This window comes from Chlorocebus sabaeus, chromosome 1, assembly GCF_047675955.1.
Source record: "Chlorocebus sabaeus isolate Y175 chromosome 1, mChlSab1.0.hap1, whole genome shotgun sequence".
NCBI lineage: Eukaryota > Metazoa > Chordata > Mammalia > Primates > Cercopithecidae > Chlorocebus > Chlorocebus sabaeus.
Window position 1 is genome coordinate 1,683,828 of NC_132904.1, and position 15,913 is coordinate 1,699,740.

A 15,913-nucleotide genomic window follows, 5' to 3' on the forward strand; every position below is an offset into this window, starting at 1 on the left:
CAGCCACTTTCTTGGACTGCTGTGAGTCACACAACCCTTGCCCCAGGTCTGTACGCAGTGACACCTGCCCAAAGTGGGGCCTGCAACGGTGACACCTGCCCAAAGTGGGGCCTGCAACGGTGACACCTGCACACAGGGCGTTTGTTCACAGGGGGTCCATGCACGGTGCAGGCAGTGTCCACAGGGCGTTGGTTCAGCCTGGCCAAGGCGTAGGAAAGCCCCCGTCGCACCTGCAAGTCCCCCACCTACTTGAAGGGAGCTCCCGGCTCATCCTACCAGGAACCTGGGGGCTCCAAAGGCCAAACCTCTGGCCAGCCCCTGAGCTGGGGGTGCCTGGAGAGTGTGGGGCTGGCAGCAGTGGGAACGGGGCTGGAGTCCTGATTAAGTGGCAGGGGGCGGGGCAGGGGGATGCAGCACCAGGACAGGCGGGGGCCCCAGGGCTCTCCAACCTGGGGGTCAACTGGGACTTCCGGGTCCTAAGTGTGGGGACCCCACAGGGCGGGACCCAGTGCCCTCCTTCTATCCAGGGATACAAAGCAACCTGCTCACCACAGAGCCTGAATCGGGCCTCCTCTTCTTCACCAGAGAACCTGGGCGGCCCCTCATCCAGCTCCCAGAGAGCCCGGCTGGCCCCTGCATATTCGAGAGTCTGCCCGCTCGTCTCTCCCACGGGGACCCTGGTGGGTAGGACCCAGCTCTCACTCACACAGGGGCTTGGAAAACTGAGGTAGCTCCCAGGTGACCCCAGGAGTCCCCTAGGACAGGAGACGTGGCATGCACACTGCGTCATTCTCTGACCTCCAGGAAGCACACGGTCAAGAGACTTGGGAGGCTGAGCCAAGGGCCTTGCCGCAAGGGAGCCAGAGTGGGCGGGGGCGCAGGCTCCAGTGGGCTCTCTCCCTGCGCTACAGCCTCACAGCACCCAGCGTCCCAGCCAGGTTTGGAGCAGGGGGCCGGGGTCTGCAGCCGCCAGAGGTGTCACACCCCTACCGCCTGCCTCTGCCTCCACTCCTCTGGCCCAGGACCCTGTCCCAAGCCGATGCTAACACATCTGACAGCCAGGCCGCCATGTGTCCCAGCCCAGGCAGCCAGTGGGTGGGTGGCCAAGGCAGCCTGGGCAGGAAATGGCAGCGCGGTGGAGGGCCCTGGAACATTCCTCCAGCCTGCGTACTCACTGATCTCTCTGGCAGCCAGTCCAGGACATGCCTCAGTCGGGAACTGGGCTCCCACACCCCAACACCCCCTGGTTTCCAGGACTCTGTGTGTACAGGGAAGGCTTTGAGCACTCGGCTCCAAACTGAGAGTCCCCATTCTCCCCTCGCGCCCCACCGCGGTCAGCCCCTGCGTCTGCCCCCACTCGCTGCTAGTGCCAGAGGCATGAGGGTTTGTGTTGGCTTTTGGCCAAACCCTGGAATGTGCCTGCTGGCTGCACGGCAGCTGTTCTTGGAACCGGGCTACAATGCACAGACTGTCTCTGAGACGTGGGCGGATGGGGCGCAGACTGCCCAGAGCTGCGCGTGAACCCAGGCCCTGAGACAAGGCTGAATGGTCTCATACAGGCCGACACACCAGTGAATGGGCTCGGGGCGTCCAAAGATGCAGCAGAACCTGGAACTGGCACTGGGGGCCCTCGAACTGGGACTCGGTCTGTGTGAGGTGCGGGGCACAGGTGGCTGATGGCACACGCTGCTAAGAACCCCTGGTGAATGGGGAGCAGGGCACCCCAACACTCAGACTCACGGGGACACGTGGTCCAGGTGCTCAGGAGGGGTGTATGAGCGGCGGCACCCTGATTCCAGATGGGCATCTACAGTCACAGGCAAAAGGCATGTCGCTGGCTGTGCAGGATCGTGGGGGAACAAGGCACCCCAATTTTAGGGTCAGTGGGGTTCATGTGTCTCAGATGCTTCTGGGATTGTGAGGGCTTCAGGCCTCTAGGAAGGGGCACAGACCCCTGGGGAGGCTTGGGTGGTGCAGCTGAGAATTCGTGAATAGGGCACAGAGGCGTCTGGACAGGGACGAATGTAGCTCCCACGGCCGAGACAGCTGCTAACGAAAGGGCAGTGGGTGTCCAAAGACACAGGGGAACTTGGAACTGGCATCGGGGGCCCTCGACCTGGGACGTGCGTCTACGTTCAAGGCAGGGGGTGGGGGCTAGGCTGCCAAAGACCCTGACAGACGGGACACAAGGCATCGAAGCCCTCAGGCAGTTGGAGAAGAGCGGGGCTCAAGGGCTCGGAATGTGGGTGCACGGTCCCCAGCGCTGCATGGGGTGAGGTAAGCCGTCGCACAGCGAGTTGGGGTGGAGCGTCCAGAGACCCGGAAACCCAGGGCAGAGTGCCCGTTGGGCTGATGGTTGAAGTCCTCACTACTCAGACTGTCGGAGGAGGGGGTAGGACACCCGGTCAGCTGCCGGACACTCAGATAAGGAGGTTCCAGAGCCAAACTGTCTGAGCGACCGGGTCCGTGGGACCTGAGCCTTCACAATAAGAGGGCCCCGTGCAGGGGGACCAGGAGGGAGGGCGAGTGTCCAGACACATGGGTGAATAAAGGCTACGCTCTCTCTGTCCTCAGGGGACTGGGAGCACCTTTGCAGATGAGTGCAGTGTCACCCACACTGTCAGAGGATTCCGGACACGCACCACTCAGAAACGCGGGTGAGGAGCACCCGCCGCGACTACGCTGAGAGCTGCAGAACGCGCTGCCGGGCCCTCGGGCGGAAGGAGACAGCCAGGGCTTGCGGGGTCAGATAACCTCACTTCTGACATACAGGGCACCACGACGTTCAGAGTCCTGGGGTCCAGGCTGCCCAGACACTCAGGCAAGTGGAGCGTCAGGGCCCCAGTTTCTCCGTCATCCAGGTATTAGAGTGATTGGTGTTCCGGTTCCAGAAACTGTCAAGAGGACGGATGGACGGAGACTCGCCCAAGCCTCTAAGCCATGGGGTCCAGAGACCCAGACACTCAGGCTGATGCGAACAGGAACCCACACACTGACACCAGTGGGGTACAGGGCTCTAGGTGTTTGGAATAATGGGGTACACGTGTCAACACGTCAGATGATTGAGGCGGAGGCTCAGCTCTTCAGAGGCACGTTACAGAGCCACGGGAATGAGCAGCTCTCAGACAGGGCGGACACGAGGGCAGAGGGGGTGCACCCAGCGGTGAGGTACGTGGAGCACAGGACGTCCAAAACCACAGGAATGAGGCACCAGGCTCCTGGCCCTGGGCTGGCACTCAGGCTTAAGTATCATGTGTCATGGGGGATTCAGAGGGTTCAACAGGTGGGGGGCGCGCTGTCCTGGCACCCTGGTGACAACAGGAGACAGAGAAGGGGCAGGTCACCCGACCCTGGGCATGAGGGAGGGGGCTGCACAGGCACTCAGGTCCCCAGACTGTGTCCCCCAGGCACTCTCAGGCGTGGGGTGTAGAGATTCTGATGCCAGGGTTCCCGATGAACACAAACCCCCCCCAGACAAGGTAAATGGGGTCCACACAAAGCTGTGGGGCATTGGGCCCCAGCCATGAGGTCCCCAAGGCCCTTGGGAGATGACGTCAGTGCGGGGAGGACACGGGGAACTCCCGTCCTCTGACACGGCGGCTGCAGTAACAGCCATTTGAGGAGTGGGTTACATGCCCCCAGACTTCCAGGTGACAGGAAGACACCCAGACTCTTCAAGACGTGGGGTGCTCATCGCCAAAATCCAGAGGCAAATTCTCAGAGAAGAGGAATTGAGCCCACGGATTCAGCAGCAGCCATGTTCAGAGGAGTGGGGTGCAGGTCCCAATGCCCAAGATGGAGCAGAGCCTCCCAGAGACTCGGTGATGGGATACAGCCTCGCCGGAGGCTCAGATCATGGGGTGCAGCCTCCCCAGGTGCCTGGTTGATGGGGCACAGACAGTATGCATGAAAAGTGAGTGTGGCACATACAAGCTAAGACACAGAGAATGGGCACAGGGCATCCCAAACCACAGAGAACCATGGCAAGCTGAACTCCCCCATCCTCAGCCATCCCAGGCCCCAGTTGATGAGGGTGCCTCAGCCCTGCGGGGCGCAGCAGCTGGCGTCAGAGTGGGCGGGCAAACACACGCTCACTCAGCAGACTTCTCTTTGTGTGCCAGTGATTCCTGGCTCCCCAGAGCCAGCGTTCGCCTTGCATTCCAACCTCAAGCATTCCCCAGGCGACCTCAGAGGAAGCGTCCCCGTCCAGGAGCCCCACCAGGATCTCCACGAAGCTGCTGGCTGCCAAGCCGCCGTCTCGGGGCCTCGGGGCTGGCCTCGGGCTCCAGCTCTGTTTGGTTTTCTCCTTCCTGCCCTGGAACCTCAGACGCCCGTCTGGCCGTGAAGGCGCCCATATACTGGGGAAGGTACAAAGCCCCTACACAGCTGGCTGCAGAGAACTGCGCGCGGGGCACGTAGCTCAGCTGTACCCTGGGGCCGGCGTCGAGCTGCCCCCTGCACGTGTCCCCTCGCTTGCCTAAAAGCCCCACTAGGGCAGCCTCCGGCCCTTCTCATCCCAGACTGGGTCAGACTAGGAGACAGACCCCTGCCCTGTGCAAACACCAGAAGGACGTACACATCCCCACACGCCCAGGGCCGCGTGTGACCGGAGGGGCCCAGAAGTGCACATGCGTGCCCACACGTCCCCCTGCTGTGGCACAAAAACATCCTCGGGGCCTGGGCTATGTCCTCCATACGTGCTGCCTGACCAACCCCGCAGGGCCGGCCCCGCTGGGACAGGTTTTCCCGTTAAGCATTAACCAGCAGCAGATAAAGGCTCTGAGGAAACGCCCTGGCCTGGGGTGGCCACTCCACGGTAGGCCCGGGTCACGGATTTGATTAGAGTGACCAGACCAGACTAACCAGCCAGAGCAGAGGGAGGGAAGCTTAGGCTATAGGCCCTGCTCGGGGGTCCAACTGAAGCAAGAGGCACTGAGGTTAGATCGGAGTGAGGACTTCCGGCCATTCGCCCAGCTGATAAGGGGGTTGCTCATTAGGAAACCAAGAACTCAAGGGGTTGGGTTAGTCCAGTAGGAGCCAAAGGCACGGTGGGGAATGGCCTGAGGGTGCCTGGGGCTGGAAGTGGAGGCAGCGGCAGAGCCAAGCAGGCCCTCCTGGCTCTCTGTGAGCCCCCTGCCCTACACTGCCCAGGGCAGCCCCGCCTGGCCCCTACCCTCCTCACACTTAGTTCCCCCACATCCCACAGCACCTGAGGTGCCGTCTTCCAGGCCAGGTGGCCCTGCACCTCAGGACCCCTCCCGGCGTGCAGAACCTGCTCAAACCAGGTTCAGCCAGGCCGCCTCCTGCTGCCCCTCACCAAGGCCAGCCTGAAGGGCCCATCACCCCCTCCTGCAAAGCTGCGTAGGGCTCAGGGTGCCCCCAGCCCCAAGAGACCCTTGGAAACAGGCTGGAGCCCAGATGCTCAGCCTTTGAGCCTCGGGGAGACCTTCCTAACGCGGGGAGTTGCCCAGTTCTCACGGGCCAGCAGTTGTGGCCACAAGGTGGGGCTCCTGCAGCCCTGCCCCCCGCACCCCTCCTCCCCCAGGAGAGAGTTCCCCGTCACCAGAGGCAGTGCCGTCCGAGAGCTGGACCGGCCTCCGGGTGTCTGAGAGGAAGGCCTGGTGGCTGGCCGGCCACAGGAAGCGGTGGGTGTCAGGTGAGAGCTTTTACACCTGGGGGGCTGCCAGCCCCAGCACTCGGGGAAATCTTGCTTTTCCAGAGGAAGGGCCCACGGAAAGGTGCTCCCATGGAAGCAGAAAGCATTCCATGTAGACTCACCATAGAGGGAAGCATTAGCAAGCCTGAAACAGTGCCTGATCTTGGGCTAACAAGAAGTCTAAAGGAGGGGCTCACCCTTGTTCTGCCTGGTGGGGGCTGGGGGTCCCAACGGGGTTGGATTTAGCACAAAACCTCATGGCAGGTCTGGAGGTCCTTGGGGTGACCAGGGAGGGCTCCCTGGAAGAGATGGGCTCACACTGGCCTTGGAGGGTGAGCAGGATGGGGATGCGGAGCAGCTTGGCAGCTGCAGGAGCAGAGCAGCCACCTTCGTGGGGAGAGTGGAGCTGCCTTCCAGAGCCTTAAGGAGCCTCCTGGAGCGGTGGCCAGGCGGGGAGCCAGGGAGGAAGGACCCGTCTCCCTTTCCTGGGAAAAACATGGTGTGAACTCCCAGAGAAGGTTTTCCCAGCAGGGCCACAGGAGATGGACAGACAAAGCTAGACAATGGGGAGAGCGGCCCCGGAGGCTCACGCAGGGAGGGCGGGGAATTCCCAGATCAGGGCCGGGAGACCTGAGAACCCCCAGCGCCCAAGGGTCTCCAGGGCGCTGTCCCCAGGAGCCAGGAGGGAGGCTGGGTCCTGAGGGGTGGACGGCGCCACCTGGTGGCCACACGCCTGCTGCACCTGCACCTCCTTGAGGTCCCGGCGGTCCAGAGGGACCCTGCACCTCCCCAGGCCTTGGGACCCTCAGCGTCGGCAACCAGCGCCCCCAGGGTCCTGGGGTACTCCAGAACAGCTTCTGGGTGGCCCCTGTGCTCCTTGGGGGACAAGGTCACCAGGCTGACCCAGGAGTGCCGCGGGCCGGCTGCAGCAAATCACTGCAGGGGTGCTCTCATCTCCCCGCCCTGACTGTTCTTAGACTAAAGGAGGGGGGATGCCAGCAAAGCAGGGGCACAGGGGAGGGGTGCACACACACGCACACATGCCTGCACTCACAGATGCAGATTCTGTATTGGCAACTTATCCAGAATCTCAACCATAAAAATCTCCAGTGAAGCTACTTTAATCTCAGCATGTACACAGGCTCTGACATTTCAAAAGGAGAAGTTGCCTTTAAACTCCACGTGGGGAGGAGGCAGTGGCCTGTTTGAATCTGGCTGGCACAGTCCTGCTCCAGGGACCCTGTGGACCCAGCCCATTCCATCAGCCACCAGTAGGGGCGCTCCGCCAGCCACGTGTGGGACGCCCAACCCACCTGGGAGTGTCCCCCAGAGGCCGAGGGGCTGCCAAGGCCAGTACACCCACACTCCATCTGCAGGTGACTCACGCAAGGGGTCCCCCGAACAGGACCAGCTCTGTAATTTGTGAGGCCCAGTGCAGAATGAAAATGTGCAGCGTCTTGTTCCAAAATTAAGAATTTCAAGATGGCCCCAGCACGCATTAAACCAAGCAGGGACCCCTCTGAGCATGGGGCCCTGTGCACAGGATGCAGCCTGGAAAGCTGGCCCTGACCTCCGCATCTCCTTTTGTACCTATAATCCCTCCACAGTGCTGGCCCCTCTGCTCTGGGGACGGGCTGGGCTTCCAGGGCCATGATGGCCTCCAAAGCCACAAAACTAGAGCTCCCAGCCTCGGTCCACTCGCCTGTAAAACACCTGGCCTGCTGACCTCACAGGGACAACATGCGTGTGGGGCTGGAACCTGGACCCTCCCTCTCCTCTTTGAGCTGCAGCCCCCTGCTCTGAACACTGGGGGTTTGGGTCCGTTCTGGGAGTGCGTCTGCCTCTCCCAGCCTGCCAAGGAGTGGGGCATTGATGCTGTATGTGTGTGTGCGTGTGTGTGTGTGTGTGTGTGCGTGTGTGTGTGTGTGTCTGGAGTCAGGGTGGGGTCCCTTTCTGTCTGTCTACTTGCTCTGCCCCAGACTGGGAGGGGCTGCAGAGTTGAGAGTATCTGGCCTGAACAGCTGCTTATTCCCAAAGGGATGGCCTGGACTGGGCCCCTAAGGCCAGGCTGACTTGGACATGACGAGAAGGGCCCTAGGCTCTTGTGGGCAAAGCAGGGGAGGCGCCGACGTGGAGGAACAGTCTCCTGGCCAGCTGCTTCTCTCCGGGGCGGGTGGAGTCAGGGAAGAGCTGAGCTGGGGAGTCACCCCGGGCCCGGGGTCACCGTGGGCCCCATGTGGCACCCTGGTTCCCCTGCCTGTAGGTGGGAGGAGCCAGTCTGTCCAGGTGTGCTCCCTCCCCAGGCCCCAGGAAGGCGGGTACAGGGGCCAGCAGCTGCACCCACCCCACCCTCCTTCCCACCCACATGCCGAAGGGTGGCCAGGCAGGCAGGTGGGCGAGTCCAGGCGGCGGCTGAGTCAGTGTGTGAGGAATGTTCTGGCCGCTCCCAGCTGCACCCTGCCCCTACCTGCCCCCACCTCACCTTCGTCCCCAGGCGCTGTGGCCCTGAGCCCCTGCCAGGAATGCACCTTTAGCTGAGGCCTGCTCAGTGAGCTCCCCCAACAGCCAGCCCTGCTCCTCGCCCCACGACCCTGCAGACCCCTCTGGGCTTCCATGTTCCTGGGGGCTGCAGTGAGCATGCTCCACCTGCATGGCTGGAAACCATAGTGGGCCCCAGCTGTGGTGGGTCCTGGGGTAGGGGCAAGGAAGTGATGGGACCGCAGAGATGAGACCCCCAGGGATGAGATGGGACTCCCCAGGCAGGGCCCAGGGTCCAGGACCCGGGAGAGAGAAGCAGGGAGGGAGAGGGCTTCCTGGTGGAGGAGGCATCCTACAGTGGGGGCAAGGGTGCTCTGAGGGCCGGTGAAGGCAGGGACTAGGCTGCCCAGGCCCTGCCTGCTTGGCTGGGGCTGGGGGCTGTGGGGAGGTGGCCAGGAGGCTGGGCCTGGGCAGCTAAACTGGAGCTTTGGCCAGGGTCCAGAGCCTCCCTCCCTCCAGCTTCCTGCCGTGCAGAACCCTCGCCCCTGGCCACCCTAGGCTGCTTCCTTGCCCAGGCAGACCCAGCACTGGTTGCTGCCAGACAGATGGGGTACCGGGCAGCGGCTGGAGGGGCCGCCCTCCCAGCTGACCCAGCCTCCTGGGCCGCTTCCTCCAAACCAGCAGGGTGGGAAGATGCGGCACCCACCAGACTCTCCCAGTGCCCTGGCCCCAGCTGGCACCACAGCTATACCTGGGCTTATTCCAGACCTCATCGCCGGGACCCCCTGTGAGTTGTGGGACTCCCAAGAGGGGTGTGGGGATAACCCAGCCAAGCGGGGGCTGCAGCTGTCCATAGATGCACTCAGCCCGGCCTCTACCCCAGGGCCCCGCTGGGCTCTCATTGCAGGCGCCCTTGCCGCGGGCGTCCTCGTCGTCTCCTGCCTCGTCTGTGCCGCCTGCTGCTGCTGCCGCCGCCACAGGAAGAAGCCCAGGGACAAGGAGGCGGTGGGTTTGGGCAGTGCCCGTGGCACCACCACCACCCATCTGGTGAGGAGTGGCTCCTTCTCGCTCAGTCCAGAGAGGACTCGAAATCCAGGTTCCAGAGCCCAGGGCAGCGAGGCGAGTTCAGCTCCAGGGACAGTTTAGCCCCCACAGAGGCAGGGGCGGCGAGGGCCTTCCTGGCAGGGAAAGTGAGTGAACAGAGGTGAGGAGGAGGTCACGAAACAGGGGCTGCTCCATGGGCCCAGGGGAGCCACAGCGGGTTCTTGAGGAAGGCAAGGGATACCACAGACCCCACGTTTGAGGTGGGTTTGGCGGGTCTCACACAGCGAAGCCGAGGGTTTGTGCCTGTCAGGTGGCCTGGCCTGTCATGTAGTGCTGCCCGGGAGCCCAGGGCTCTGATGGGGCATGATGCCAGCACCACCTGCCCCTTGTCCCAACTCACTCCAGGTGCAGCCTGATGTGGATAGCCTGGAGTCCAGTCCGGGGGGCGCTCAGCAATGGGGGCGCCTGCAGCTGTCCCTGGAGTACGACTTTGGAAGCCAGGAGGTGAAGGACCTTGCTGTACAGGACCAGCGGTTCTGCGAGTTTCCGGAAGGGGTGATGGGTGGAGTGCAAATCCTGTGCCCTGGGTGGTGGGGAGCTGACAGGGCAGGGGCCCTTGGCTGAGCCCACCTCCCTGGCTCCCAGATCAGGGTGGGCCTGAGGCAGGCAGCCAACCTGAGGCCCGGGGGAACTGTGGACCCCTATGCGCGGGTCAGCGTCTCCACCCAGTCCGGGCACAGACACGAGACAAAGGTGCACCGAGGCACATTCTGCCCTGTGTTTGACGAGACCTGCTGCTTCCACGTGAGTCGGGGATGGTCGGCTGGGTGGGCCTGGACAGCTGAGTGGGCCTGGGCTGGGGCAGCAGGGCCTGGCTCACGCTGCTGCCTCAGATCCCGCAGGCGGAGCTGCCAGGGACCACCCTGCAGGTGCAGCTTTTCAACTTCAAGCGCTTCTCAAGGCATGAGCCCCTGGGTGAGCTCCGCCTGCCACTGGGCACCGTGGATCTACAGCACGTTCTGGAGCACTGGTACCCGCTGGGTCCGCCGGCTGCCGCTGAGGTGAGGCGCTGATCACCAGGTAACAGCCCAAGGCAGAGCTGGCAGGGCCCTGAGGCCTGGTGGGCAGCAGCTGCGGGAGCCTGAACCCCAACTTGGCCAGAATCACCCTCCCGGGCTGAAGCCCCTCTTGCTGCCCGCAGCCCGAGCAGGTGGGAGAGCTGTGCTTCTCTCTCCGGTACGTGCCCAGCTCAGGCCGGCTGACCGTGGTGGTGCTGGAGGCTCGAGGCCTGCGTCCGGGACTGGCAGGTGAGGGTCACACCTGCCCATGCTGGTGTACAGAGCGGGGGCCTGTGCTCGGCCCTGAGCCCTGGGATGCCCCTTCGGCACCTCTTACCCTCCCAGAGCCCTACGTGAAGGTCCAGCTCATGCTGAACCAGAGGAAGTGGAAGAAGAGAAAGACAGCCACCAGAAAGGGCACGGCTGCCCCCTACTTCAACGAGGCCTTCACCTTCCTGGTGCCCTTCAGTCAGGTCCAGGTGGGTCTCCGGGAGGCAGGGGCAGAGCGGGACCCAGTGCCGGACCACGATGACCACAGTCTTTCTCCTCCAACTCCAACACATGGCCTGTCTCTGCACAGAATGTGGACCTGGTGCTGGCCGTCTGGGACCGCGGCCTGCCGCTCCGGGCTGAGCCCGTGGGCAAGGTGCACCTGGGTGCCCGGGCCTCGGGGCAGCCCCTGCAACACTGGGCAGACATGCTGGCCCACGCCCGGCGGCCCATTGCCCAGTGGCACCCCCTGCAGCCAGCCAGGGAGGTGGACCGCGTGCTGGCCCTGCAGCCCCGCCTGCGCCTGCACCTGCCCTTGCCCCACTCCTGAACGCACCGCGTGCCTCAGTCTCCCCGCTGAGCCCAGGCACTTGCCCAGGCCGCCCTGCAGGACCACTGCAATAAACGCCTTCTCCTGCCACTGTGGGTCCGGCTGGAGCCTGGAGGGGATGCAAAAACAGGGCCTGGCTCCACTCGCCAGGACCCCCCACAATGACAGGGGAGGGGCTCCTCTCCAGAGTCAGCCAGGCCCTGAGGCCTCTGACTGGTCCCTGCCGGACCCTCGGGTAGGGGAGGGAAACCTGCCCAGGAGCACCGATCCCCACTCCCGGGCCACGTGGGAAGACCTGGGAGGTGGGGGCCAGAGAGTCGGGACCACATGGGATGGGGCGAGCTAGAGCCAGCCCTGTAGGGACACAGTGGGCAGTGGTGTTTGGGGGCCGGTGAGCGTGGAGGGAGGACCCCCAACACCTCAGAGACCAGCACTGCAGGGCCTTCCCCGCATGAGCAGCAGGGGGCAGCAGATGCCTTCGGAAGCTGCTGGGGCCTTTAGGGGCTCAGTCCTGGCCGGATGCCCCTCCCAGGCCCCACACATCTGGGCTGCCTTAGCGGCTGGAACCTCCACGCTGCTGTTTCCTCTGATCCTCCCCATGGGGCTGCGAAGCCGGTAGGGCTGGGGCCAAGAGCCCCCACTCCGAGAGGGTGCCAAGTCACGGTCCAGGGGGCCTCTGCAGGGCGGGGGCCTGGGGGCTGGGGGGGTGAGGGCCGCCTCAGGGTCTGAGTGAGAAGGCAATGCCAGGCCTGCCCGGGCAGCCAGGCGGGCCCCAAGCCCCCGCAGGTCAGAGAGGCTCCCAAGGCAGGTGGTGCCACTCTCCTTAGGTTGAAGGATGTGTTCCAAGTCGCCCGGCGAGGGGACAGTTCCGGGAAGGCTGGGAGGGGCCCAGAGGCACATGCGGCGTGCCCCTCACTCCTGGTCCTGCTCCCCAGGCAGGGAGATAGCATCACGCAAGGAGGGGGCAGCCCACCAGCCCTCGGCCGACGTGGCGGAGCCTGGAAGGCCACGTCTGGAAGTCCAGGCCTCACCCCGGGAGCCAGGCTTGCCGAAGGGGGTCAGGCCTGGGCTGAAGTGGGAAACGGCCCGTTGCAGGGGCTGAGTGGGGAAGCTGGCCCAGCAGGGAGAGGCTGTGGCTGTCACCCAGCAAGCAGCCAGGTCGGTGGGCTGGACGCTGACCTCGGGCGAGATGGGCTGAGGCGAGGTGTGGATCCTCGCAGTGACCCCTCAGCTGACCCAAGCTGTGTGCCCGGCTGAGGCCACAGGCAAAGCCAGGCACACTGTCCTCAGGCTCCTTACAAGAACAACAGAGGCATCTCCAGCGCGTCACCAAGCCCTAAATAGAGCAGCCCAGCCATGGCATCCCCCACCAAGACTTCTTGGACTGGGCGGCAGCACGCGGCCAGGCCAGGCGGCCGGACAGGTGGGGAGGTCTCTGCGGCTCTCCGCGCCCCCATTGGTCTGAGGAGGACTCCATGCCCTTTCTGAGCAGGGGCCCAGCCTGGGGGAGGCCATTTATACCCCTCCCCCTGGGCCCACCAGCCCAACTCACTGCTGCCGGCCTGACCTCGCTCCCAGCCCTGCTGCCCAGATTCTAGGTGAGGCCCAGCCCGGCCCGCCAAGGCCGGGGCACAGGTTGTGGCTCGAGCTAGTTGAGGGAGGACTCCCTGGGGTCTGGGGGCCTGGGGGATGCCGCCAGCAGCCCTCTTTGGGGGCCTGCACGGATCCGGGAGTGAGAAGGAGAGGCTTGGGGAAGCAGCTCTAGTGCGAGGCAGGTTCTAGACAGGCCCTGACCACCAGGCTTCATCTCTGGGGACCCTGGAAGGAGAGTTTAGGGGTCAAGAAACCCCAGAACCTGAACCCCCAGGCCAAACTGAGGAGCGATTTCTTCCACGCACTTAGGCCCAAAGCCAAAGACAGAGGGTTAAAAATAACAGCGTCACTGAGGAGGCCACCTGTGCTGGCCCATCCCGCCCTCCCTCGGGGACAGCTGCAGCTCCTCAGGCAATGCCTGGGACATTTTGGGAACACTTTCTCCTCTTACTTCTCACCCTGGGGAATTCCAAGACATTGTCCTTGAAGGAGGTGAGAGTAGAGGGTGGGAGGGAGGGGCTGTCATCGGGAGGCCTGAACCCCTCACCACCTGATGGGCACAGGCATCGTGGCGGCAAGGGCCCGGCCAACACCCCTGCCTTCCTCTCCCCACAGGCTCCAAGCTCAGGACCTCAGGATGGGAGAGTAAGTAGCACCCCTGTACCCCCATACAGTGACCCTGCCCACCTCCTGCCCTGTCCACCCCATCACACGCTCCGATCCCGCCAGACATGGCCCTAACCTCTGTCTTCTCTCTCCGTCCTGCCTGCGTCCTCTCTCCCTGGACAGTGAGGAGGTAAGTACTTGCTGGGGGCTCAAAACATGATGAGGAGGGAGCTCCCCCAACTCAGGATAGGTCATTGGTCACAGCCTCAAGGCCCTAAGGCCCAGGGAAGATGGCCCGGCCCTCCCCGCTGGCAAAAGTGCCCCACCCACCCACCGAGACGCAGCCGAAAGAGAGGAAGTGGCTGCCCCGAGCCTTCTGGGGCAGGGGAAGTGCGGCTGTGGCCTGGTCACAGGGGAATCACTTCTTCTTTCTGATTCCTGCACTTCCTGCCCCTACCTCGCCGGCTGACCTGCCCCCAACTGGCCTTGAGGCCTCCTCTCCCCCAACCTCCGGCCTCCCAGCACCATGTGCCACCTGGGCAAAGTGTCACACACCACACGGCGTGTCCCAGAGCAAGGTCTGGGGCCAGTGAGGCCCAGACTGCCCATCATGGCCTCGGGAGCTCCCAGACTCCGCTGGTCCCTGAGCCAGAGCCCCTGACCTGGCCAGGGAGCCTGGAGAGGGGTGGGGGTGCTCCAGGCCTGGAGGCCCTGACTCAACCCCCTGTCCCCTGCCCTGCAGAAGCGGAACAGGGCCATCACGGCCCGCAGGCAGCACCTGAAGGTAGGTGTGGGCTCCCCAGGGGCCGCCCAGGTGGGTCTGCAGGGGGGCCAGCTGCAGCCCCCTCACCGCCTGCCCCGCCGCAGAGCGTGATGCTGCAGATAGCGGCCACAGAGCTGGAGAAGGAGGAGAGCCGCCGCGAGGCCGAGAAGCAGAACTACCTGTCAGAGCATTGCCCACCACTGCACATCCCGGGCTCCATGTCAGAAGTGCAGGTACTGGCCCCTCCCCGGCTGCCTCACCTCCCCAGCAGCAGGCCTGCCTGCTACCTCAGTTTCCCCACTTTTGTCAAGAGGGCCAGCGGGGTGGTCAGGGCAGGGGCAGGTGATCATGGCTGCCAAGTGTCAAGACAGTCACCCGCCCCCACACCCACCCCTAGGAGCTCTGCAAACAGCTGCACGCCAAGATCGACGCGGCTGAAGAGGAGAAGTACGACATGGAGGTGAAGGTGCAGAAGAGCAGCAAGGAGGTGAGTGGTGGTCGCAGGCGGGCAGCAGGCGGGCAGGCAGTGGCCCAGCGGGCAAGTGGGTGGGCCAGGGAGGCCAAGGCCACCAGGACCTCAGGCTTCCACCTGGCTTCCTGCCCACAGCTGGAGGACATGAACCAGAAGCTGTTTGATCTGCGGGGCAAGTTCAAGCGGCCCCCGCTGCGGAGGGTGCGCATGTCAGCTGACGCCATGCTCAAGGCCCTGCTGGGCTCCAAGCACAAGGTGTGCATGGACCTGAGGGCCAACCTGAAGCAGGTCAAGAAGGAGGACACAGAGAAGGTATGTGCCGCGGGGGGAGCACCACCACACCTGCCCTGCCAGGGGAGCACCTCCCACACCTGCCCTGTCCCTGGGGAGCACCTCCCACACCTGCCCTGTCCCTGGGGAGCACCTCCCACACCTGCCCTGTCCCTGGGGAGCACCTCCCACACCTGCCCTGTCCCTGGGGAGCACCTCCCACCTGCTCTGTCCCTGGGGAGCACCTCCCACACCTGCCCTGTCCCTGGGGAGCACCTCCCACACCTGCCCTGTCCCTGGGGAGCACCTCCCACACCTGCCCTGCCAGGGGCCCTGCACCACTGCCCCTCCAGGGTGCCATGCAGGCGACACTCCACTGCCCAAAGCAGAGGGTAAACTGAAGCTGAAGGTGGTGTGGACCAGGGTGCATGCATAAGTGGGTGGGCCTGAGCTCTCTCCTGCCTTCCCCTCCACAGGAGCGGGACCTGCGAGACGTGGGTGACTGGAGGAAGAACATCGAGGAGAAGTCTGGCATGGAGGGCCGGAAGAAGATGTTTGAGTCCGAGTCCTAGGCTACTCACTGCCCCCACGCCTGCCCCGGTGCCCAGCTCCTAGCAGAACATACTAGGGGGATGCACCCAGAGCCTGCCAGGGAGGGCTGGCCTCACCTTCACTGTCAATAAAGGATTTGAATCCCCGTGGCTGGTCTGGTCTGGCTCTCCCCAGCCTCATCGGCCGTGCTCTGGACCCCCACATCCGTGGCCTGCAGTGTGGTCAGTGGCCAGCGGGGAAAGCCCGGGAGGAGGCCACACGGGGCCTGGGGATTTCAGGCTGGGAGGGAAGCTGCTTCCAGCAAGGAGGTGAGCCTGGGAAGGCCCCTACAGGGGAATCCACCCCAGGCTGCATGGGGCTGGTTGGTGAGGGTCCTGATAGGTCCCTTGGTGTTCCTGGGGCTCGGCCTGGGCACGTCCAATACGCAGGGCTGGGGACGGAGGCTGCGGGACCGAGCCAGGTCTGGGTGGGAGTTCCCGAGATGAACAGGTCTCCCATTTGCACAGCCATCCAAAGGCCCTGCCGGGGCTCCAGAGAGATCCACACATGTGACACACGCGTAGCCCCCGCAGTGCTGGGGGCGGCCCCCTATTCCTCCCAA

At 64.1% G+C, this 15,913-nt stretch overlaps 2 protein-coding genes across 16 annotated transcripts; both read left to right on the top strand.

Moving 5' to 3' along the window:
* Positions 1-6,422: 6,422 nt before the first annotated feature.
* Positions 6,423-13,545, top strand: SYT8 (synaptotagmin 8). Of its 15 annotated transcripts, none has more exons than XR_012089066.1 (8): positions 6,423-8,921; positions 9,018-9,181; positions 9,584-9,682; positions 9,824-9,982; positions 10,072-10,239; positions 10,380-10,485; positions 10,582-13,141; positions 13,265-13,464. XR_012089066.1 is itself a non-coding variant. In XM_008001924.3 (8 exons), exons 1-8 carry the CDS (start codon positions 8,828-8,830, stop codon positions 11,054-11,056), a joined length of 1,164 nt encoding a protein of 387 aa, XP_008000115.3. In that variant the 5' UTR covers positions 8,695-8,827; the 3' UTR covers positions 11,057-11,170. The 15 variants fall into 15 exon arrangements, 1 of the variants encoding a protein (XP_008000115.3); XM_008001924.3 differs by lacking the exon at positions 13,265-13,464 and having other exon boundaries at positions 8,695-8,921; positions 10,582-10,715; positions 10,817-11,170; XR_012089070.1 differs by having other exon boundaries at positions 6,423-9,181; positions 10,380-10,715; positions 12,322-12,479.
* Positions 13,546-13,621: 76 nt separating this feature from the next.
* TNNI2 (troponin I2, fast skeletal type) lies at positions 13,622-15,458 on the top strand. Its single transcript, XM_037998802.2, has 5 exons — positions 13,622-14,039; positions 14,123-14,251; positions 14,416-14,505; positions 14,626-14,802; positions 15,237-15,458. Exons 2-5 carry the CDS (start codon positions 14,129-14,131, stop codon positions 15,330-15,332), a joined length of 486 nt encoding a protein of 161 aa, XP_037854730.2. The 5' UTR covers positions 13,622-14,039; positions 14,123-14,128; the 3' UTR covers positions 15,333-15,458.
* The last annotated feature ends 455 nt before the right edge of the window (positions 15,459-15,913 follow it).